At 44.9% G+C, this 24283-nt stretch overlaps 1 protein-coding gene across 3 annotated transcripts in view, besides 1 other annotated feature; it reads right to left on the reverse strand.

Moving 5' to 3' along the window:
* Window positions 1–24283, reverse strand: part of luna — a 138423-nt gene that overhangs the window by 9677 nt on the left and 104463 nt on the right. For all 3 annotated transcript variants that reach the window (NM_001273950.1, NM_001299374.1, NM_206089.2), the window contains exons 3-4: window positions 2205–3492; window positions 1996–2142 (exon numbers count right to left, since the gene is read on the reverse strand). In NM_001273950.1, coding sequence (NP_001260879.1) covers window positions 1996–2142; window positions 2205–3492 — 1435 coding nt within the window. The remainder of the gene's footprint in view (window positions 1–1995; window positions 2143–2204; window positions 3493–24283) is intronic.
* Window positions 22238–24283: part of a mobile genetic element that runs on past the window's edge.

Here is a 24283-nt window from a genome sequence, read left to right on the forward strand (position 1 = left end):
GGGCCAACACCTTGGCTTTTGATTTATTGGTCTCACCGGGTTTTTACCTATCTGCCCCGCTGCACTTGCCAGTAGTTGAACATGTGTAATTAATTAAAAACTCCTCAGGTTCAAGGAACACTATAGAACTTTTCCTGGCAAAATTAACACTTAAAGCTGTTGAGGCAACAAAACAAGGCGCCAACAGCAGGAAGGGCCCTTGTAGTCCGTTCACTTCACTTCAGTTCAGTTTGGCTTTGGCTTCGGTTTTGCCCAAGATAAACTGAGAGTTATGAGCAAAAACTTTGACTGTTATGGATTTTTATTGGGCCAAAGGCTTTTGGCTTTCCTGTGGCAAGGGCAAACAACAGCGGCATCAGGTCCGGAATTCGATGTTAATTAAAATGTTAAGCCCCAGCAGCCCGGGGCCAAAGTAAATTTATAAATTGAGCAATATCCTGCGGCCGTCACAGAAAGTTGCTGCTGTTGACACTCGCCACCAAGTGGCATGATGGGCCTAAGCCTTGAGCTGCACATGAATCTTCCTTATGGCACGCCTTCAAGGGGCCATTTCGGCAGTAACCGAGCAGCTTTGACCAACATTCGGGCACTGGACAAACAAACCCACATAGACATGGCCATAACCATACACATATAGCCATTGTCGACTTGAGTGAGAAATTTGCGAGGCCTGAATTTCATTTGCGGACCAAACATGGGCTGCTGGGCTGGCAAAGAACAAAATGCGACTTGGGAACACTTGCATGCATAAGTAAACAAAAACCCACCCATTCAGGCTGCTCTTTAGCCAGGGTATCATCGATTCGGCACCGCTGCAGAAAGTCAGCCTTCTTGCGTATGAATGGGTTTGGCAACGGCATTGCAAAATCATTTGCCTGGCATTTGAGTGCGTGCCAAATGATTTGTTGGTGCCACCCCTGCGGTGCCCCAAGCCGAAAACTGACAAGCCAAAACAAAGAATGAATCTACCACAACTCATAAAGCAAGCTCCTAGTTGTGCAGATGGAAAAATCAGGCATAGCTCTCAGTTTTCATATGGTTTCATTGGTGGTACATATGTACTCTTATTTTTGGACATGCTAAAATGTTCTCCTAGCTATCAATTGAACTTAAACACTTTTGAAATTAGGAAAAACCATTCATTCACCCCCATCGATATTTTTTTTTTTCTGAGTGCACAAGTTTTAACTGAATGCGCACAAATGTTGTTCGCCAGCAACTGCAAAACTGTTTTTTTTCCCAATTTTTGGCAGAACTTGAAATGGATTTTGGTTTTCTATTTTATGGGTTAAGTGTTCGCTGGCAAAGCTCTTGTAAGCGCACACGCAGACAACCAACCGTTGTGGAGCCCAAATCAATAGATTTGCTCTCTCGTGTTCGAATGTGGTTGTAATAAAATTACATTTCAACGCTTGCTGCACGAGTGTGTGTACGTGTGTGTGTGTGTGTGTGACCAATATTTCATGTTTGAATTATGCGATTTTTATTGAAATTTCAAACATCGTCTGCTGTCAGGCGATGAGGTTGTTTTTGGTGCCCAATTGCCGGTGCCCCAAACCCAGTTTGGTTCCTATCCGGCTCCTGCCCCTGCTCCATTCATCGTTTACATCATCCAGCCCATTGCATGTTTTTGCGTGGTTTTCCTGCCGCGACTGCAAGGCTGTGGAAAGTGGAGCCTGGACAAAGGACGGTGTCGCGCAAACAATGCAACATGTCACTCCTGCCTGTCCCAGGGAACTCTGTCGAGGACATTGTTGTCGCAGGCCTCTGATTTATTGGGCAGGAGCACCGGTGGAAGAGGAGGAGGAGCGGCATGGGCAGGGGCAGGTGGTGATGCAGGTGCGTTGGGGATTCGTCGGCCCCTTTCCCGGGGCACACGCTTTTAATTGCCGACTGTGGCAGTTGGAAATTCGGATCTGTCAGTGGCACACACATCGCACACACTTCCACTCACCGCACTCATTCAGTGCATTCATATTTTTCGGGGCGACTCACCTGTATGCGTTCTTTGGTGGGCCTTCAGGTGCGAACTCTTCGTGTAGACTTTTTTGCAGCCGAGAAATTGGCACTTGTGTATCCGCCGCTTGGCGTCCGGGCTGTGATCGCTGTGATGCTGGCGCGGGTGGTGCGGTTTCGAGGAGCCTGCGGGTCACAAAAAAACAAAGATAAGGCTTTGAACTGGGTCAAGTACTAGTCAAACTCACCATTCGCCGACTTTTCCGACCGTTGCGAAAGCACCTGTTGCTGCGGCGTCGCTGTGTTGATGCTGTTGCTGCTGGTGTTGCTGCTGCTGCTGTTGCTGTTGCTGTTGCTGCTGCCGCTGTTGGCTGCTGCACTGAGCACGGCGGCAACATTGGCATTGCCGTTATTCTGCATTTGGATGACCCGGGCCAGACTGATGCCAGCCGCTCCTGGCTTCCCGTTGGCCGTCGTCAGGCGGACGATGGTGCTGCGCGGAATGTTGCTGTGTGTTGGCTGGTCGCTGCTGCCGCTGATGCTGCTGCTGCTACTGTGGCTGCTACTGCTGCTATTGCTGCTGTTGCTGCTACTGCTGCTGCTGCTCTTGGGCGAATTGCTGCCGATGTTGCTGTGGCCAAGGGCCTGTGGCGATATGCTCAAATGCTGGACGGCCAGCTGCTGCTGCTGCTGCTGCAGTTGCGTCATTGTGGGATTGCTCTGGCTGGTGAAGCGCAGGATTGCTGTAGCGGGTGTGGAGTTGCCGGGCTGTGGATTGAGCTGCTGCTGCTGCTGCTGCTGCTGCTGTTGCTGTTGCTGTTGCTGCTGCTGCTGTATCAGTGCCGCCAAATCGTTGGCCTCCAGCTGCTGGGCGTAATTGTGGCTGCGCAGGTTGGACTCTGGCGAAGAGGGCGGCGTGAGCGTGGGCAACACAAAGTCCTGGACATGCCCCAGGTGCATTCTCGCATTGCTGCCCGGGTGATTCTTGGCCTGGACGACGCGCACCTTGATGCCCGGCGCCGAACTGTTGCGGGAACTCACTGTGATGGTGCTGCCACTGCCCAGACTGCTCAGCGGGCTGGCGATGATGTTGCTGCTGCCGGTGGTGTTGCCGTTGCTATTGCTGTGGCTATTGCTGCTGCTGATGCTGCTGCTGTTGCTGATGCTGGTGGGCGTCATGTTGCCCGCACTGCCGATGCTGGGATTGGGAGAGATGGCCGAGGGCGGAGCTGCGAGCAGCACGCTCAGCTTGTCGTCACAGCCCACATCGTCGTCCTCCTCGTCGATCCGCTCCTGCTTGACCAGCACCGAGCAGCTCAGTGCCTGGGAACCATTGCTGTCCCAGGAGGTGCCCGAGCAGTTGGACGAGACCGAGGAGGTCGTCGAGATCGTGTCCAGGTGCTGCTCCTTGATCTTCAGCTCCTCGAGCAGGCGGGCGGGTGTGGAGAATATGTCCCACGGATTGTCCAGATTGCTGTGCATCTTCTTCTGCAGCTTGGGCTCATCCCGCAGATAGCGCTCCAGTTCGTAGCAGGTCTGCGAATGGAGGAAGCAAAAAAAAAGCGAAAGTTCATGAAAGTGTGGGTCCATTAGGGCGGTAAAAGCGGCAAGGGCGTTTAGGGTGGCTAATGGCTGCTGTGGCCCAATTCAATTTGCCTGGCTTACACATTGGCAGCATTTTCGAGCACATTAAGCTGATAATTTAGGGACGCTGCCCGCGGCCAGAAACATAAACATAAATTTCAAATTATGATTTATGCCTGCCGCAATTACAGGTAATAATTTTGCGCATTGGATTTATTGCCGGTTGCATACTTTCGGGCGCCTGACTTTGCCTAATGGAGGCGACAATTAAGTGCACATGAAAGAGGGCCGCCAGGTGACTTGCTGGAGTGGGTGCTTCAGTGGCTGACTGGGCGGTTCGATGGCGGGTGGGTGGTGCGCCGCCGGCGGGCGGTTCCTTTGATCTGCGCTCCACTCGAGCGGACTCATTTCGCAACTCGTTGCAAGTGGTGTGCGCACGGTAAACAGCAAACTGCAAACATGCCGCCGGCACTTGCCACGCCCCTTCGATGCACTGCTGCCAATAAGGGGCGGGCACCCTGGGAGGGGGGAAGTGACTGGGGAATTTCGGTGGCCTGTGACCCTCTTAAAGTCACCCACGACAGCCACAAATTGAACACATGAACGGCAATTTGCGCTGCCATTTGTAGGGGACCCCTTCAAATTCGCGGGATGTTCCAATTTGATTGGGGCTACTAACAAATCTTATTGAGTGCGATGCAAAGCGCAGAAAACCAATGAGTCGGAATAAGCAGCCGTATCAGCAGAAGGGTCGACCGGAGCCCGCTTTGACCATTTTTCCGAATCTCACACATGCCCGCCGCGTAAATCACTTTAAGTGTTATTTCAAGAAAATAATTGCAACACATAAATTTGCGCTACCCTTTCTGCCACAAATGTAGCACTGAGCTCGAGCCCAGGGAGAACAGGGGAAACTATAATGGTTTATGAATCGGGATAATGGCTGAGGGTCTCTGGATCGGGCTTAGACTTTCGGTTTTGGCCTCAGCACACACAACACATGATTAATGGGCGGCTGCTGCTGCCGCTGCCGGTGCATTTCCCGCCCGATTTTCCTCTTTTATTTTCACTCAGACAATGCTGGCGGGGGGCAATCTTTGAGCTGAAATCTAAATAAAATGTTACATGCGCGCAATGCAAAAGCAATTTGATATATTGTTTTGGGTGGCCTTCGTGGGGCGTTTCGGTGTGTATGGGTGGATGGGTGGCAGGTGGCCAAGGGAAGTACTATCAAAAATGGCATTTTGATTTATGCCCCACCGCTTTTGCTGCTCGCGGCAACGGCGATGCTGCAAACAAATCACGTGGGCCAACAGGCCAAAGATTAGACGCGACTTTCAAATTGCTGCCGGCGAACAAGGACTGCCGTGTAGATACAGATACTCGCACCTTGGAACACCTGATTGATGGCCGGCGGGAGTGAAGTTCAGGTCCTGGCCAATTTATAGAAAACAATGACAGCTTAGCTGGCTTTTTTTTGTTTTGTGTTGTGGGGGTGGTACAACAATATGGCGAGCCGTTCGCCATGCTAAATCCCAATTATCAAACTAATTATGATCCTTTATCTCTGGCTCGGCAATTAGGATAATTAGCAGTGTTGCCAGGGTGGCTGGCATTGTTGTGGAGAACGCTGGCCAGTTTGAATTTGGCCAACAACTAAATGCAAGGATTTTAATTAATGAGAGAAAACCACAGGCAGATATTGCATGCTCTGTGGGGCGGTGCAAATGGGTTCGAAAATGCGAATTATTATTGATAAGTGCAAAATCTAATTGCAACCACTTGCTAACCGTCACTTTGAAATGCCGTCCAGTCATCCGTTCAATCCTTGATATATGCCACTGCTTGTGTTAATAATTCATGGTCTAACCATATCCAACAAGGAAGCCCTGATTAAACGAGTGTAAGCCGACTAGTGGCTTTTATGGCCAACAATTCGATAGCTGCGTTGAATAATATCCGTAATTCCTGCAAACAACGTGCATGTATGTATATAATTATGAATATTGACGGGTTTCCTACTTAAGCCCTTAACAACAGCAAGAAGTACACTTAGCAGCAGATTGAAGAGGCCAAAAGTTGGCTCTTTGTTGTAATCAAGATAATTATTGTTGGCGCAAAGTTCTCCAAAACATTTTTCCCCCCATGTGTGTGTGTGTGAGCGAGTAAAACTTTTCTACTTTCTTAGGAAAACTTTTTTTTTCTGCTCTCATTTGTGTTTAATAGAAATTTATTTGCCCGTCTAGGATGCGTGGAAGTATGGGACAAAAGTCCATATTACTGGAGCGGAGGGTGACAACAAAACACTTTTGCGCACTTTTTGCCAGCAATTTATGTCGCTCCACTTTGGGCCACATAAAAATCCTCATTTCCGTGGCGTTTATTTGCCGTCTGCCTTATGTTTCGTTTTCGTTTTCTATTTCTATTTCTATTCCGGCTCCTGTTTCTGATCCTAAATTGTGGTTCCCCATTTCCCATTTGCTTTTTTTTTTTTGCACTTTTTGGACTTTCCCGGAACTGTGTTTTAACTCTGAGCTGGTTTATGCGATGCACTTAGGCGATGTGGTGACAGCTGCGGTTATTAAAACCTGCAAATTGTATTTATATCCCCATGGCAAAGTGGGAACCAGATTTTGACAAGCCGGAAAAAAGAATAGACATATTTCGGCATAAATTTATTGGCTCACAGATTACCAGACCAGAGCAGACCAAAACGTGGAGATTTTGCAGATGCAAAGGAGGATGTTGGCACACTTTTAGGCTAAACTTGTTATGGAGAAGAACGCTTGTGACTGAGCTGCCGCCACAATGGAAAGTTGGAAAAAGGAATACTGAAACGAAATCCTTAAATTTTTGCAATTATCTAGCCGCAAATTGTTTGCCGAGTCTAGAGCATTTGAGTTCTCAAGAGAACTCCCATTGTGTGCGGCACGAGCAAATAAAATTTTGAGCCAAACCGGATGAAATGAAATGTTTGCCCAAGGACCAAGCGATCCAGGACTTTGGTGGCAAATTGAATTTGGCCACAGCAAATAGAGTCTGTCATTTCCCGGGGTTGCAAGTGTGTGTGTGTGAGTGTGCCCACCACACATGCTAATGTAAAATAAAAGCCTGCGATTAAATTTAATTATCTTGCATGTTTATTAAAGTCCACAAATGCGATGCGGCGGTGCGAGGGGAACGAAATGGATATGGATGGGCGGGAGTATCGCACAATTGGGAGAGATTTCGAGTATTTGTCTGCTTGGCACACTTACATTTACTCGCACAAAGACACATACTCGTCCTGGCACGCACTGGAATGGAAAATACCGCTGGCTTTTTGGGGCTTTCCCAGCGGGATACCACGCCCCCCCCCCCTTCCCCCGGCCGACGTCCTTGGTGGGCGGAACATATTTAATTATGTGTGTAATTGAAAAAGGCGCAACGGCAGTTAAGGAACATACGCATGCCTCAAGGAAAAGCTGCTGTGTGAGAAAAATCAAGCCGTGACTATTATGCGGCACATGTCTGCGAAGTGTCCTGAATGTCCCGCTGCGATTTCAGCGCCCCAATGTGTGTGTTGTGTGTGTGTGTGTGTGTGCGTGCGCGAGTGTGTGAGTATGAGCCCACTCTCGGTGCGTGTCTGTGTATTAGAAAGACATTAGCAGACAACAGCGGGCGGCAATGGGCCTGCGGTTACAAAAATGCTTCAACAGCAGCCGAGCAGCAAGCCCCAAGGACAAGGACCCAGTATCCAGTATCCAAAATCCAGGACCATGGTGCCGAGGAGCATCTGCCGGCGCCGAAGAGCGCTCTACACAAATACAATTTTGCCTGCATTATGTCATTTAATGAGCCATAATTCCAGAGAGAACGCCAAACCCTCGGCCCGAGGGAAATGTTTGCCGAACATTTTTCCGTTTTCCATTTGTGCCGTCGTGCTGCCCGCCTCCATTTTTGAAAGTTTTAATGAAGGAAACGTAATGAAATTATGCCAACAATTAATGCCGCCCCAAGTGGAAGCGAAGAAAGCACTTTAAGACAGCACTGGTCCATTTGAGATGAGCGCTTTGAAACAGTTAGAACAGTAAACATAGTTACTTCTAACGACCATCGAAACCAATTGTATACGATATTCCATACTTCCCTCTAGAAGACAACAACCCTTGTCGGGTTCGCCACGTGTTTACATACTTGGAAATATATATATATCCCTTTTGATTTCTCCTTAGAATGAATATGTTTATAAGCAATCATAACGTGTGGAATTACAATTATGCTATTTATTCACAGATGCTGACTCAGATCCCTGTTCGGGCGCCAAGGAGTCATACCAAAATTCCTTTACCTAGTTGAAAATTCCATTCAAAATCATTGTAATTATTGCAGGTGTAAAATTACGGTCAGCATGTTTGGCACATATTGCACCATGTGCCTCACATATTTATATCTATACACACATGCCTGGAGATTACACACAGATTGATACGTTTCATGTGTCGTTTGGATTGCAACTATTGTTTTCGATTTACGTCCTGCTGTGCAGCTTCCACTCACCCCCACCAGCCCATTCTCCTTTACTGAAGAGTCCTGGCGATGGGGATGCAGCTCCTTGTTATCTGGCTGTCAGCTAAGTGACTTCTTAAAAAGAGGGTGTGCGGTAGAGGGGCGAGTGCAGAAAGTGGCTGCAATCTCTGGAGTTGTAAGTGCACCACCAGCAGCAGCAACAATATCAGCCAGTCACTAGTCACTCGATTTGGCAATAACAATAAGCCAGACAAGGAGCTGTGGGCCACCAGCGGGTGGCCTGATGGCTGATGGCTCTGGCTCTCTGGCTAGAAGGTGACAGACGACAGGGGCAAGGACACAGCGGGATAATTGAATTATTGGCATTATCACTGCATTTGCACTTATACCCAAACACGCTTCAACTCCTCCGATTCCTCGCACCAACGGCTTCTGCAACTTCTCCTGCTTATTCAGCCACATTACAAAGTGTAATGCGTTGATTTACTTGACCTGCCCGTCCCGCAGAAAACTCGCTGCAGTTGTTTGTCAGTTTGTTTGTTTGTTTTCGGGTGGAAAGTGCACTTAAGCAACTGAGATGGAGAGTCGGCAAAAGCGTTGCATAATTCCAGGCATTATGCTAATTTCGGAAAGGAACTTGGCACGCACACACACACACACACACACACAGACACACAAGTAGTGCTGCTTGAAAAGAGTTCGCAGGAAGATCACTTTCGCCCCGAGCGAAATTTCTGCCTCGAAGGCAATCGAAGGACTCTCGAGAGCCCAAAAGTGTCGCCCGGAAAAGTGTGCTATCGGAATGAAAGAAAACCGAAAAAAAAGTAGTAAGTAAGCAAGGGGGAATAGCGGGGCAACTAATGCGTTGTACGCGCCGCTGAATTTAAATGAGGAATTAATGCGTACATTATTTCCAACCCTCCATTCGCCAGCCCAGCTCCTGACTATACAAACATTTTGCCACTTTCCACTTGCCACATGCATTGTGCCCCGTTTCGCTTTCGTTACAATTTCGGTCTTCCGTATTCTTTCTCGCTGCCCTGCCCTGCCCTGCCCTGCTTCGATTACGAGCTCCTTGGCTCCTTGGTGCTCCACTACCACTCACAGGCCATTCCACCACTCCACAATGCCACCCAGATTGTCTGTCTCCGCCATTAGCTTTGAACTTGATGTTATTTGTGCGGCAGAGGCAAATTGCGATGGCTTTCCTTGTTCCTTGCTCCTTCTTCCTTGTTGCCGCCTGCTCCCCTTCACGCTTCGTTTCGTCATTTTGCGGCATGTTGCCGCCTTGGCCCGGCCTAAATGACACTTTGCCCAAATGATGACGCTGACAATGATAATAAATAAATTTAACGCACTTCTAGCGACTCGCGCCCTCTTCACGAAAGTCAGTCAAGTCAAAGCCGAGGCCAGAGCCAATGTCATTTGCATTTTTTGTGTGCTGTAACCAAAATGGAACTTTATTAACGGCCCAATGTTTCCATGTCGTGGCCCATATTGCCGGCATTAAAGCCAGGGTAAACTTTTAAATTCTGTAACAGCTTATCGGGTCCGTTCTGCTTGGTCTGCTTCAACTAAATCGAGTAATCGAGGGGCAGAGCCAAAAACAATCACAATTTGCACATGACTGCCTGGGAAAATGCGCCTGTGTGTCCTGTCCACTCTGTTTTGCAATTAAGAGTTGCAGGCACATTTCAGTAACTACTTTGAGTTCGAAACAATCGATGGTATTGACCATCGCCCCATCTACATCCACTTAGTAGGCAATTACATTTCATTCCGATCTGAATCGAAACCCGAGTCATAAGCCATGAACCCACACACACACACACACGCAGCCAAAATTATTGAACACATTTAGAGGCGACCACAAAATGCGCACACATTCAATTGGAAGGACCGCACATGTCCTGTTCCAGGAATTGGATCTGATCCCTGTCCCATGGCTGTGGGTGTTAGTGTCATCGACGACACACAGATTGTAAAACGTATAAAATAAAGACAAAAGCTTAATAACTGAAGTCCGCTGCCACTGCCACTTCCACTACCACTAGCACTATTATTGCTACAGCTGCCTGCTGTCCTTGTCCTTGTGTGACAATAAAAACTAATTTTTTGGGTCGCATTAAAGGATACACGTAAATGACAAAATAAGCACATACACACGCACACACACACACACATATTACATCGGATTGTCTGAGTTTTTGGGGAGCCCACAAAACTGTCGAGACGAAAAATGCAATTTCTGTGGTTTTCATTTTTACGGCAGACCTTATGAAAGCCGAAAGCTACCCTTCCTTTCACCGAACTACGAAGGTGGAACATTTTCAGTGTCTATTATGGCATTGAATGGATTTTGTGCTGAATCCCCTGATCCCAAAGCCATTCCCCCCGCGCAGCAATCGCAACATCATCGTTCAGTGTGTGCTTAAGTGTTTGTCTAACATTTTGTGGCTTATAACTATCATGGCTTATGATATTGACCCAAAACATGTTTAACAACGCATTTTGTCTGTGCACAAAAACCGAAAAATGTTTCATTCTCTATGCGGCGAGTGTGCGTGTGTGTGGGATGGTTTTATCGGCTCAATTCATCGATTGCTGGTCGCCAGAATGGAGGAGAACGGAACAGAAACGGAAACGGAAACGAAGAGGTGACCCCACATAAATAGCAAATTTGTACACAAAGCAGGTTTTTTTTCCTGACAATGTCGCACGATAAAAGTAATAATGTTGGGGGGCATCCCGAAAAACGCCAGCTCTTAACAGCAACATGTGTCCGTGTCCCGAAAACTTAATTGCTGGCAAAGTATTTCTTCGGCTGGGAGTAGGCCAAATGAAATGAGATTACACTAAACAATAGAGTTTAAGGTCAAGTTTTTGGCCCTCCTATATGGGACAATCAAATAATGGCAACAAGCCTAATAACATCGCTGTGCGACCAGCAGATCCACAAAAGTTGCATGTCTGAATGCAAAACTAACAAAATTGGACAAAGTTTACCGCTTCCCTTGGCAGGAGAGAGATTATGTAACCGGAGAGGGCTAAGGCATAAGATAGGAACATGGCCATAAAGTTCAGTTAGCAGCCCCTCCTTCTCCTTCTCCTTCTCCATCCCATCTCCATCTACAGCTTCTGTCCAAAACCCCTCCGAAATTTGCATACTCGCAGAAGGAGGCAATTCCCGGGAACAAAAGTGGACAAAGCCCGGAGTGGAGCTTGTAGCCTGTGTTCGTTAACTAAAATACGATTGTATTTTATGCAGCGTGTCATGAAATATGCGACACTGCTTACATTTCATTTACACGCAGTGCGGGGCTGGAAACACACACATTTGCATAGGGGGTGGTGGTTGGGCTGCACAGTGGGCGGTGGTGAGAGTTTTCCAGCACTTTGTGTGGGCAAAATTTATGCGAGAATTGCGCCAAATGCTGCAGTTGACATCGACCATCCAAAAATTGGCAAATATTTGACCGCTTTGCAGTTCGCATTTGCAATTCTATTGGCCGGAGAGCGAGTCCTGCAAAAGGATCAGGAAGAGCAAACCACAGGATACAGGCTGAGCCGTTGTCTTTAAGCCGAGACTCCAATAAAAGTGGCCATTAGTTGCACTCCATTTAACCAGCAGAACAACAGGGCAAAAAAGGAGTGGCAAAAAGGATACATAAAAGTCGAAACAGGTGTAAAAAGGGACGAAGGAGCCAGAAATTGTGTAGCAAAATGCTGCACCATCGCCTCATTCGCATTCATCAACCCTCGTTTTTAATCCATTATGTGTCGGCGACATAAAGATTTAATGAATCGTAAACCTGAGTAATTGCCATGGCAGCAGCAACAGGTAGTGCGAGTAGTAGCCAGCCATCCCTGGCATATGGGCCACAAAGGGTGGAGTTCCTGTTCATTGATTTCCTTGAGTGCACAACCGTATCAGCTTGCAGTTTTCTCAGCTTTACTGCCAGGGCAACCACTTGAAGTAAATCGGCACAAAGGTAACACAAAAAAAAAATGTACTGCTGAACTGGAAATCGTTGGGAAGCCGTGGAAAAGCGTGTGAGTTTGGTCGAGTCCGTGCGTCCGGTGCAACTGGTGTCCATTGAACCCCGGCAATTAGCAAGTGCACAATTTAAGCCCAACTAAATCTAAACACATCAACATTCAATTCGGCTCGATGGTAAAGCACACCAAAAAATAAACGAAATATTCGAAACAGCTTGGGAGATTTGCCCATTTGGCGTGGCGCACACGCAAAAACACAACTGTTTGGCAGGCAAGTGACCCGAGACCGAACACCCAAACCCAAACTCCCGGCCATCTTTCCACCTCCCTTAAGCCACTTTGAATGCAGTTGGCCAACGGCAACTAAGCCGATTAGTTGCTGCACTGCCAACGAAAGCGAAACCATGGCAAAGCTGTTGCTCCATGGCCATTAAAACGAAATTGCAAATACGATTGAGCCTACTTTCTGGCGCTTGAGTGCCAACAATGTCGGAAGTTCATGGGTTCAGGGGTTCATGGGATCAGAGGTGTGTTGTTTTCGGCCGGCCGGACAGGTGTCCTTTTTTGGGGGTCAAGGCTTAATTAATGCACTGCCGGCTCGCCGACACCAAGCCATTCGGCAATTATTTGAGCAACTTTGCGAAACCGGAGATGAGCTGTTTGCCTGACACCTACTGCATGTGCATATAGAACGAGCTCCGACTTTACGGCCAGTTTTGCGGCAATTTTCACCTGTCCACCTGGACTGCCAACTGCCAACCCATCGCTATTCTATTTTTCCAAAACCACAAATACAGGAATCCAGCGCTCCGTTGGCCCGCCGTGTGCTTTGCGCCCATTGTTTTTTATGTTTTCTTAGTTTTCCCCAACAGCTGCAACCTGCCCGAAGCCTTTGGGTGTTGATTATTGAACAACAAAACGCCGATACAACCAAAACGAAAAACCTGGCTAGCAGACAGCAGGGGCAGGGCAATAAAAAAAAAAATAGTGGGGGAGGGGGGCATAAAACAACCACAATGTCAGACGGCAAAAATCGAACGAAGCGAGGATGTTGCTACCAATGTTGTTGCAATGTTGAATTGACCCCAATCAAGCCGGTTGCTGTTTGCAGATAGCCATTGTTTCTGTTGGTGTTTTGGCTCGTTTTACACATTCCCCCCTTGCCCACACATACGCTTTTCAAAATGGGGGGTGCATCTGGTTGGAGCTGGGCGGAAAAGGGATGAAAATTGAGGAAAATCCACGAGAGGATGGGCAGCGCGAGCCGCAGGGCAAGCAATTGATATGCTCCGTGAAACTTTATTGCCAACGAGAACGGAGAATTGACCATTGGCCAGCTGGTATTCCCGTTGTTGGCCCTTGTTGTTTCTGGCCGCTGCTGCATGCACCATTGAATGCGGTTATTTAGATAAAAGTGCTCGAAATTACAAAACGCCATGGATGCCAACGATGTCGATGATGTCGACTAATTGAGGCTCTCGAATGGTTCGGTTCGTCGTCCTTGCTTCCTTTAAATGCAATCTCGGCACTTTAAGCCAGGAGGCCAGTTGCTAAATAATGCACGAGTTTTGGGTCAAAAGCGCACCCAACGAACTTCGGTATGCACAAAAGCCCAAAAGGCAGGCCAAAAAAAGGGCGCCAAAATATATATTCTACATATATATCAAAATACATATACTACAGTATAGTATATGTATGTATGTATGTGTATGGCCGAACAAATGGAAAATAAACCCCAAAGCCAAAGCGAAAGAAGGGAGCCAGATAGCCACAGTCCGTCGGACCGCAATGCTGAAAAGGAAGTTGCTTAATTAAAAGCGGATATTAGCAATTACAAGCCACAGCCAAAAGGGAGAAGGAGCCAGAAAGAGAGAGAGAGAGAGAGAGAGAGAGTGCGAAAGAGGGAAAGATGGTGGGCAGTTCCAATGAAACGGAAGTAAATGAAATGGCATTGAATGGCAGCCAGATAAACTGTGGGGAAATTAAAAACGCGTATGCCCGGAGAGAAAGTGGAGAAGTGGAGCGAATAGGGATTGGGGTGTTCCAAAGGACCTAGACTCTAAGGCCCAAAACATGGCGTCTTTGGCTCTGACTCAGTTTTCCTCCCTTCTGGCTTGGTTTCCATTTCGCTTTTGACATTGTCGCGCTGCCTGTTTAATTTCACTTTGTAGCACGGTGGTGTAAGGAAGCGGATGGGGCCGAAAAAAAGGCAGCGAAAAGGTGCGCCCCCAAACATAATTAGGTTATCATTTTGCTGCTGGTTTTCCCTATTTCCACCACTTCCCCCTTTGCCACCAAAAAAAAAAACCCCAAAAGAAAAACTCAGAAAAGGTTGACAACAACAGGCCGCCGCCCGGAGTCCGTTAACAAGAGCAAAACGCAGCGCGTAATTGTTAATGGGTTTTACAGCTCTGTTAGCCCGGATTTTTATATAACGTATAATTTTTGCTGTTCTGCGCTACTTCCTTTATGTTCTGGCTGCTGTTTTTGGCCCTGATTTATGCTGCGACCCAAATGTACAAGGCAAATAAATTATGCATTAGGTGGGTAGGCGGCTTGTTATTCGCCCGTTTTTACCTGACCCTGGCTCAGATTCGCCGGGCTGCTGTAATTGAATCGAAATGCTAACAATCCAATCCACAAATGTACATTCATCAGGGGATATTTATAAACATGTACATATGTGGGGCCACCAGCTCCAAACGAAACGAAACTCCATCGGGGATTTTCCCTTCATTTGTCTTTCATTTAGTGCCGCTCCTTCGGCCGCTTGACATTCCTTCCCCTTCTCTGCCACACTGTCGAAGCCATTTTAATACCTTAAATTTGCAACAAATCGCTGACAATAATTCGCACATGGCACTCAACAGGAATAAATTACGAGGACACATTGCAACGCAGCCATATGGAAAAAAAAACGCTCGTCTGAAACAAAAGCGAGAACGAAGCGAGTGGAAAAAAGAGCTGGGGAAAAATAAAGGGGACAAAAGGAAAAGCCTGTAATGGCGCATCTGTTGAGGCAGGGCTTTTCCACAGCCCCACTCTCCCAATTTCCCACCTCCACTTCCATTACCCCTCTCGATGGCAACAATTGATGGACGTCAGCGCTTCGCTGCCCCAAAAAAGAATTATTAAATTGATCGATGGCCATAAAAAATATGCGAAAAGGTAAACTGAATAGCGCTGAAAGGCTTCGGCCAGGTGTCGACAACAAAAGGTGGCGGCAATTGATGCAATTCCCGCAGCACCAACTCAATCAAATGTCCGCCGTTCCGTCTGAAGGACAAAGGACCATCTGTCTATATATATATATATATATATATATATTCGGAACTACCAAATTACAGGCAGCCAAGAGATATAACTTGCAAAAAATAGCGAAGGAAAGGTGATACAACTGTTATGCAAATACATAAAATCATTGTCGGACAGAAGTGAAGGTTACTATAATGTAGAGTAAATAAATGATTAAGAAAATCAAAAGCACATCGCATTACAACTGAGAAAGTACCCAAATCGGAATAGAAAGGAATCAGGCCATTTCTGCACTGATAGCGGCAAGCAGGCTTTTGGCCTTACATTCTTGGCCGTAGTTTTACGAGGGCCAAAGTTTTGCACGTCCGCGGCATAAATTCAAAACATGTCGCACTCATATATGAACCGCCATCCAGCAGCAAGTGCCCCGTGCTACGTGGCATATGGCATGTGGCATGTGGCATTTGGATGCGAGTGCGGATTTGGAGCGTGCTCTTGGCCAGAATGTGGGCCAAAACGGGGAAATTATGGACGCGTTACTTATGCGTGACTAGATGCAGCAGTCAGCCACCAGCAATCCGAAAACGAGTACGAAGTGTGTAATTGCACATTACGCTTGTCCTGCCAAAGGCAATGGATCTGCCGCTGCAACTTTCGTTGGCTTTTGTTGGCTTTCATTTCGCCGTGTTAACAAATATTACGTATACGCAGTGCTGCTGCCAGCGAAAGCAATTTGGCAAAGCAAAGTTGTGCTGCATCCACACGAAAGTGGGTGGCGGAGTGGGCAAATGCGGGCTCGCATTCGAGTTGATGAAATTGGAATACATCCAAAATGAAAATTAAATTCAACAATTTGCGGTTGTTTTTAGCTGTTTGTCTGACGAGCAGAAAAAAAAAAGAATGGAAACACCGAACAGCTATGAGCCAAAAAGGGGTAGGGTTGCACAAGTGGGCGGTATATCACTCCACCACATTTAAAGTGTGTGTGTGTGTGTGTGCATTTACATGCGGAAATGTGCAATTTGCCATTTCTCTGATTGTTTTTTGAAACTCAGCAGCAGCTCGTTCTCGGTTTCTGGCTCTATGGCCAAAGTGAAAGTTGCAGTCAGCAATTCATGCCATGCGATGCTTTCTTTATTTTTCGAACAGCTTTTTTCCTGCTGCTCTTTTGGCACGACAATCCAGCAAAATTGTTTACGCTGTTGTTATTATTGTTATGGTTTTCGTAGCAACACTTTTGCACGAAAATTAATTGAGTGCATATTTGTTCACGCTGCGCTGGCCAACAACGGCGACAGCTGAAACTGTCAAAATCCACTAATAGAAACACTCGCAAATCGCCGCTCAGGTGAGTTGAATCCAATGTGATTGAGTACGCTGGGCACCCCCACGTAGTTTGGCCCAAAATGCCGTGTGTAATTTAATGGTAATTACGTTTTTAGCATACTCTTGGCATTGCAGCAAATTTCATTGTTAGCGTTAAGCTTTTCAAACCGTCTCCCCAACCCCCCAGCCGCAAGCTCCGCACCACACTTCCATTTTTGGGGCCGGCAGAACAAACCGCAGCGGCAATTGCCGATGTCATTTCCATGGTTGTTGTTTTTTTTTTGTCTTGCTGCTGCAACCGTGTGCCAAAAATGTGTAAAATTTTGCAACTGGCTGCTTGGCGTTGTTGTTGTTGTCGCCGCTCTTGCGGCAAACAGCGAATGCCATAAATTAAGTGCGGCGACAACGGCGACAGCCAGTGGAAAAGCAGGCACATGACAGCGGTAGAACGCAAAAAGGTAATTTTGCGAGTGGGAAAATGCAGCAGAACCCACTTTCAGTAACAGCAAATACAGCAGCTACGATGACAACAATGGCTTGGTGGAAAATGCCTGGAAAGCGAAGGAAAATGCACAACATTTGCATCTGACAATTGCAGACATGTGGAATAACATTATGAACTGCAGGCAGAAAGCAAAACTAATTACGGGGAAAGTTCTGAGAAATCGTAAGATAAAGCTGTGGCAAAACTGCAATGGTGTCACAGTCACAAAAACTAATTAAGAAATAAATATAAGCAATATTTTTGAGATATTTGTTTGTGCTAAAAACTATAACTCAGCCCAAGCAGCTTGACCAATTAAGAAATAAATTTAAAAATAAATGAAAGGATGAGGATGAACTTGTCGACTTTTGTGAACACATCCATGCAAGCAATTTAAAACTTGAAAAATTAAATCACTTAAATTTCGACCAACGCCCCAAAATAAGGTCTATTTACCGGATTTCACGAAATTCTAAAACGTAAATAATTAAATCGAATGAAAGGAAGCCATTGAGAGCGGTGGAGATACAAATGTAAAATGCATCAAAACATTTTAAATATTTATGGGTCAACATGCCGAAAATATGTGCAGCGACCTCAGTAAATATTTTCCGTTTTCAGTGGCATCTCCGCACCTTGTGAAATGTGAATTTCTCGTTTAGTCGATGCTGTCAGTGGAAATTTATATTTACTAACTGCATATTAGACCGCAGCAGCAGCGCTTCGAATGCCCGATATGAAGAGCCCTCGACAAAACGAAAATAATTCAACGTGGTAGTGGCAGTATGAAAAAAATTATTAAATTGCCTTTCACACACACACACACACACACACATACAAAAATACGAGATGAGGTGGCACACAGAGAGATTGCCCTGTGGCATACAGGCAATTTGTTGCATGGCATCAAATATGCAATAAATCTAACTGCTAAATCAACAAACAACTGCAACGCACCACAGAAGGGCAGACATTCGAATGGACGGACGGACGGACAGACAGACAGACAGTGCGGCCCAATAAAACAATGCAACACATTTTTGCAATTGAAATTGTAACTGAGCCGAGCTCAGCTCCATGTGCACGTGTGTGTGTGTGTGTGTGTGTGTGTGTGTGAGTGGGCCAGCCCTAATCTGATTTACCATAAAGTCGAAAATGCATAACACTCAGTGGCGCGGGATCGGGACGGGAATGGGGATCGGGTCAGAACTAGCAATATGTGGCATACAACAGGATGCTGCATATGATTTCAGCGGGGTGAGGGGGGTTTAGCCCCTTGTAAGCCCCTTGGTTTCATTTTATTTGTCGAGTTTTTTTTTTACTTATTTAGTTGGATTTGCAAACACGAGTACAGAGAGCAAAACGTGCAGATCAAATAAAATATTCAAGCCACAAAAAATAAGCGTAAACTATAAACTCACTTGTAATGCTGTCTAAAAGTATGCTGTGAAATATTTTTTGTATATATGCCACAGAGATGGTTAAAAATAATAAATAGAAATAAAGGCCACTTGAAAAATAATTGAATATCATTGAAAATGTTTTTGAACCTTTTTTCATCAATTTCTTTTTTTTCTGGTGCGTTCAGTAAAATATTTTTAAAGTACATTACATACAGATACTTCAATGGAAATTTATTGGGGTTACTGAGAGAATGATTTCAATTCAGCACACATTTAAATTTGATTTTAAAATGGTTTCTCGATACATCAAACTTTTTTCAAAACTTGAATTATTTTTTCGAGTTGTTGGGCACTAAATTTGCTAGTGTTCAGCTGGTTTCATGCATAAAACATAACAAAGTGCGTTGATGTTGCTATTGCTGCTGTTATTGTTATGGCAAGTTTATTTGGCTTCGTTTTACAAAGTACACCAAACGTTGAGATTTTATGCAAATTCGCTTATTGCGTTCTACAACAATCAGAGTTCTCCAAATAACACAGACAAAATAAATAGAATGCATCGCAGGACAAAAACGCTAAAACGCAAAACAAGCCCCGGTCAATTGGCCATAATGTTGGGCATTAGCCTTTTATAGCAGGTGTCCCGGATATTCAGTTTCAACGGTTTCAACTCAATCTAATGGCCTGACAAATGAGCCAACCGATTTGGGCCTTTAGCGGACAGCCAGCCAGCCGATAGCACGACCGCTAATCGATTTTCCGGCTGCGAAAACTCTAATTGGTCAACATTTGGTTAGCTTCAATTAGGTTTTGGGCCTTCCAAGCGCAGTGAGCTTTCCTTCTCCATTGGGTCCTGCCACTCAGCCATCTTGGAGATTTACCTTCGGTGTGAGGTGTCTGTGACTGGAAAAGGTGCAAGATAACGTGGAGCAAAACAAAAGCCACCTATGCCATGCCCCATATTCTGCAAGTGGATTCCACTCCAAGTGGATTCTCCTCCTCCGAATCTACCTCCGTTTTAGCTTTTGCTTTCGAAGTCCCGGGGTCCGGCAATCAATGGCAATTGCATTTGGCAATTGGCAGGCCATCAAGATTAGCAAGAGCAGAACAGGTGGCTTGTGCAACTTCCACACCGAGTGTTTGTAACTCTTAAACCTCTGCGTCTCTGTGCACTTGAAGAAAAGTTTGGGGAAAATGCAAGGATCTCACAAAAATAGACGGGGAAATCACGCTTTCTTGAGAAGTTAGGCATTTACTAAAACTAAAGTTTTCAATAGGAACACAATCTAGATACCAAAGTCGTCCGATTCTTTGGACAAATGTTATTGATGTCAGCTATTTCCCGGTGTACTTCCCTCTATCTCAGCCTAGCTTTTCTCCTCCGCCAGTTTGGTGTGCAAGTGCATGTGCATCCATGTGTCCTGTGTGCGAACAAAGGCAGACCGGCAGAGGAATTTCCCCGACTCGACATGCAATTGTTGCGGCTCAAGTGCAGCGGCGCTCCCTGGATTTTCCACCCCCTTCCAACCATCTTTCCACCCAATCCCCAACACTCCGCTCAATCTCGCCGAGCGGCTGGAACTCGTGTTTGTCTTAAGTGTTGCCGGCGATTAACAGTTTAGCCCGGCTTTGTTTGCCTTAAGTGAGCTGCACTAATAAGCCGAGTGTGCATGCAACAATTGAGTGAATGACTCACGGCCCGAACGGGAAACGGAAAAGCGGAAAATGGTCGGTGGCACACGAGCACGGGGCACGGGGCACGGGCTAATGGCCTAAACAAACAAAGGTTTCCGTCGTCGCCCGGTCAATTATTTACCTTGCGGTCGGGGCCACGGAACGAAAAAAAAAAGAAAAAAACTGTCGAAATTGCTGCAGAAAAACTTGTGCGCAAATAGAGTCGAATTATGGCCCCAGGACGAGATCTTTTTCCATCCTTCTGGGGCAAAGTGAAAAAATGCAGACAGACATTTATGCATAATTAAAATGGACACCACGCATGGCTGTATTCCTACATGTACATATATATATATATATATATATATATGTATATATGTATGCCAGCCGAAATATTAATTTCCTTGCGGGGAGCTGAGCTGTGCGAGAAACTATAAACTATAAAGCCCGGGAGCCAGCGGCATGAAAATTTAATTTTAATTAAAAATTGAAATGAATTTTTATTAAACTTTTGTTACTGTTTATGCATAATGCATAATGCATGTGGCGCTGGCTCCGATTCATAATCATTACGGGCAAAGAGGAGAGCCAACTTTCTGCCCGCCCAGCGGACGAAGTGGAAGAAGGCGGAGTTCGTGTTTATGGCTTCTTTAATGAAAATCAAAGTTAATTAAAAGTAACGGCGTGCTGGAAAATGCTTCCATTGCGCCCTTAACAGCCAGCCATTGCCATTTGGCCAGGGCCATTCAGAGGCAGCATAAAAGACCACCCCACGCCCACTCTCCACTCTCCACTTTCCACTTTCCCGTTTTACGCCTCCCAAAACCCACGACTGCAGTTTTGGCCTGGTCAATAACCGCAAACTACTCCACATTGCATCCGAACGTCCGAGATTGGGAATGGCACATTGTACAGATGCCGCCCAAGATGGGGCCACTAAATCATCCCCTTTTGACCTTTTTAGCCAACTGGAAGATGCTGCCGCAGTCGAGAACCTTTGTCAAAAGTTATATGGGGCTACGATTACATAATTATTGGCTTTTCCGCGTAATCAGTTTAGCGTGTAAATTTGTGTGCGTGCCATGATTAAATGCTTCGGCGATTCTTTTGACTGCCAGGAGCCATAATAAAATGGCAACAAAGGCGGCACAATGATATCTAAGGGGATAATATGACCCGAAAACTCAAAATTCGAAAACTGGTTCGGTTCGGGCGCTTGGCCATAATTGGTTTATGTTTGCATACTTTCGGGCATAATGCTTTTGATTTTGGCAGACGTGACCCAGGGGAATCGGGGATCGAAAGTCCCCCCTCTTCCCCTACCACTAATGATTTATGGAAAGTCAAGTGATTTATTTCTGCTCAGCGAAGTTTGTAATCCAATTTTGGCCGTTTCGCTCTGTGGCTGCTCCAGCCATCAATGTGTATGTGTTAGCCACTTTGGGTGCTTTGAATCGTTCCATTTGGATGGGGGATTTTTACCTGCAATGAAAGCAAATGTTGAAAGTTAGCCAACGAATCGCAGGAAATTTCTGTAGAATTTTACTAGGCTAAGTTCAAAAGGAAAACTTTGCAGCAGTGCTTGAGAGTGTGTTACAATAAAATTTGAATCCTTTTTGTTCAAGAGCCCGGTGCTGGGGTCATTTAATTTCATTCGATTGCCATCGATTTTACATTTTCTAGGTGCTATAAAAGTATATTTTCAAGTACTCCGATAGACATTTGCGGCAAATTGTGAAAATTGCTTTGAGGCAAACTAATTGAAACAACTTTACAGACATGATAAAGATTATGGATAGAATAAATACATCTAATCACTCTAAATACTTTCGAATTGAAATGTTTATGAAGAACCTTTTAAAAGCTTAAGCAAGTCTCTTTTTTTTTTTAAGTTCGCAGATAATGCGCCTGCCAAAAGTTAGAAACCTATTTTGGGTTAATGATTCTGTCGCTTCAGCCCCAATCTGTTCGGGTAATCACAGTAATTGGCATTAATAATTCAGGCCTTAACCTGTCAGGTCAATAAATCAAAATCAAGCTGCCAAGCTGTAAAATCCCATATAAGAAGACTTTACTCGTTGAGTTTTTGTAAGAAACTAATTTTATTTGGAAATATCTTCGGTTTAAATAGGTGACATGAGAATCGCATCTTAAAGTAAATGGCCTACGCAGAGGCCTAAGTAAATAGTCCCCGCCTTATCGAGGTCCCACGCTCGGGCACATCTGCCTATCTTGAGCGGCGAGGACCTTATCTGTGGTCTCCCACTAAGGGACTATTTTAGGAGGCGGGGAACGATCTCAAGTGACTGACTCATGTAGTGTGCACTTAAATTACATGTTTTTGAGCAATGCACCCATGTCGCCTTAGATAACAAAATCCTAAATATAATTTATCGCTCTCGATTCATTTACATAAGATATGAACGGAGCCCAAAATTGTAAGTCTTTAAATATATTCGTGTTCATGTGTGAACATTCTGCCAAAGGGCCAGCAAGCTGAGATGTACATTAGTATATTAGTTGCATTTATAACAGTAGTGGACTGTATTTATTTGATATATGTTCATTTATTTTGCAACTAAGATTTCAATGGGCCTAGTTTTTCTGGCTTTTAATTTTATTGGATTACAATTATGGTTTATATTATTTTTAATTCAACAATTTGTACTCAATTAACTTATTTTAAACATTTTGCTTTTTCTATGTAGAAGTACATTTTCTATTAAACAACGATATAGTGGACTGTATATTTTTATTTGTTATATTATTTTATTGTTTATTTACTATTGATATTTATAGTACTGGCAACGGACCTGCAAAGGTTATTGCTTGCATTCTTTGTTGCACAGCACATTTCCGTATGAAATATATTATTAATACTATCATTAGTATTAAAGCAATAATTAATCCAGCATGTCCGGAAATATGATGGAAATGTAAATCTTTCAATTTTTGATGGTTCTCTTTCATAAATTTAATTTCATTATTCAATCGTTCAAATTCCTCAGTATGATTTAATATTGATAGTTTCAGCGGATCCCAAATAATCTTCGGCGCTTCACTAATTTCTCCTATATAAGGTGTTGATAATAATTCTTCACTTTCGGACTGAATGTTATGGTGGGCAACTAGAATTTTATCGTCGGTTCTTGCCGTACAATATGGCGCAATGCTTAAAACTCCTTGCTGAGGCAAATCAAACAATTCAATTTGAGAGCCAGTACATTGCAGACGGACTTTTGAATTCGCAGGAACCTTAAACAACCAACTACTTTTCTTTTCTAACTCTACCCAGTAACTTTTAGAGTCGACTACTGTTTTATAGATGCAGTTCGCCGCTTTATCTGGCTTTAGAGGCTGAATCTCACATGCATTATCATTCGCTGAATTCCAGGGCCAACTTCCTTTGCATATTCTCTTATTTAGTTGCCATTTCTGACATTGATTTAATGTGGCTTCCGTCATTATGTGATAGGAATCTATCTCAAAATTATAAATTAAATATTCGGACGTTGTATGCACCATTATTATCCGATCTTCATTTCGAATTGGCACCGGAATAAGCCTGAACAATTTGGATGGATGCCTGCTAAACAGAGGCACTTTTGCACTAATGATCAATTTATCGTCGATGAATAAACCCCTGGCTGTTAACAGTGTATACACTTCCTTAAGTTCCGTACCTGACCGTTTTCCTGGAATTACTAGGTTCTCCGAAAGACTCTGCTGAATTTTGGCAATTTCTTTTTTAAGCTGATTTGGCCTGAGAATATTTGTATTTAGCCTACCGTGATTAATATCAATCAACAGGCTTATAATGCCTGCTTGAATTTTTTCGCCTTCTTCAATCAATGAGTGTAGCTGTTTCGTAATCATAAAGAATTTTATTGATTCCTTATAAACATAATAATTTTCTTTAAGAACTTCTGTCATGTTCTCAATTCTTATTTGCATACTTCTAAAATTGGAGTTAACATCTTCTGTTGTTCTCTTTAATAGATTAGAAGTTGAATCAACCACAGATGTTTGTTTTTGAATTAGTTTATCAAGGTTGTTCTGGTTATCTAACAAATTCTTCATATTTTCTTCTAAT

The sequence above is a fragment of the Drosophila melanogaster genome, chromosome 2R (genome assembly GCF_000001215.4).
Source record: "Drosophila melanogaster chromosome 2R".
In the NCBI taxonomy this organism is placed as follows: Eukaryota; Metazoa; Arthropoda; class Insecta; order Diptera; family Drosophilidae; genus Drosophila; species Drosophila melanogaster.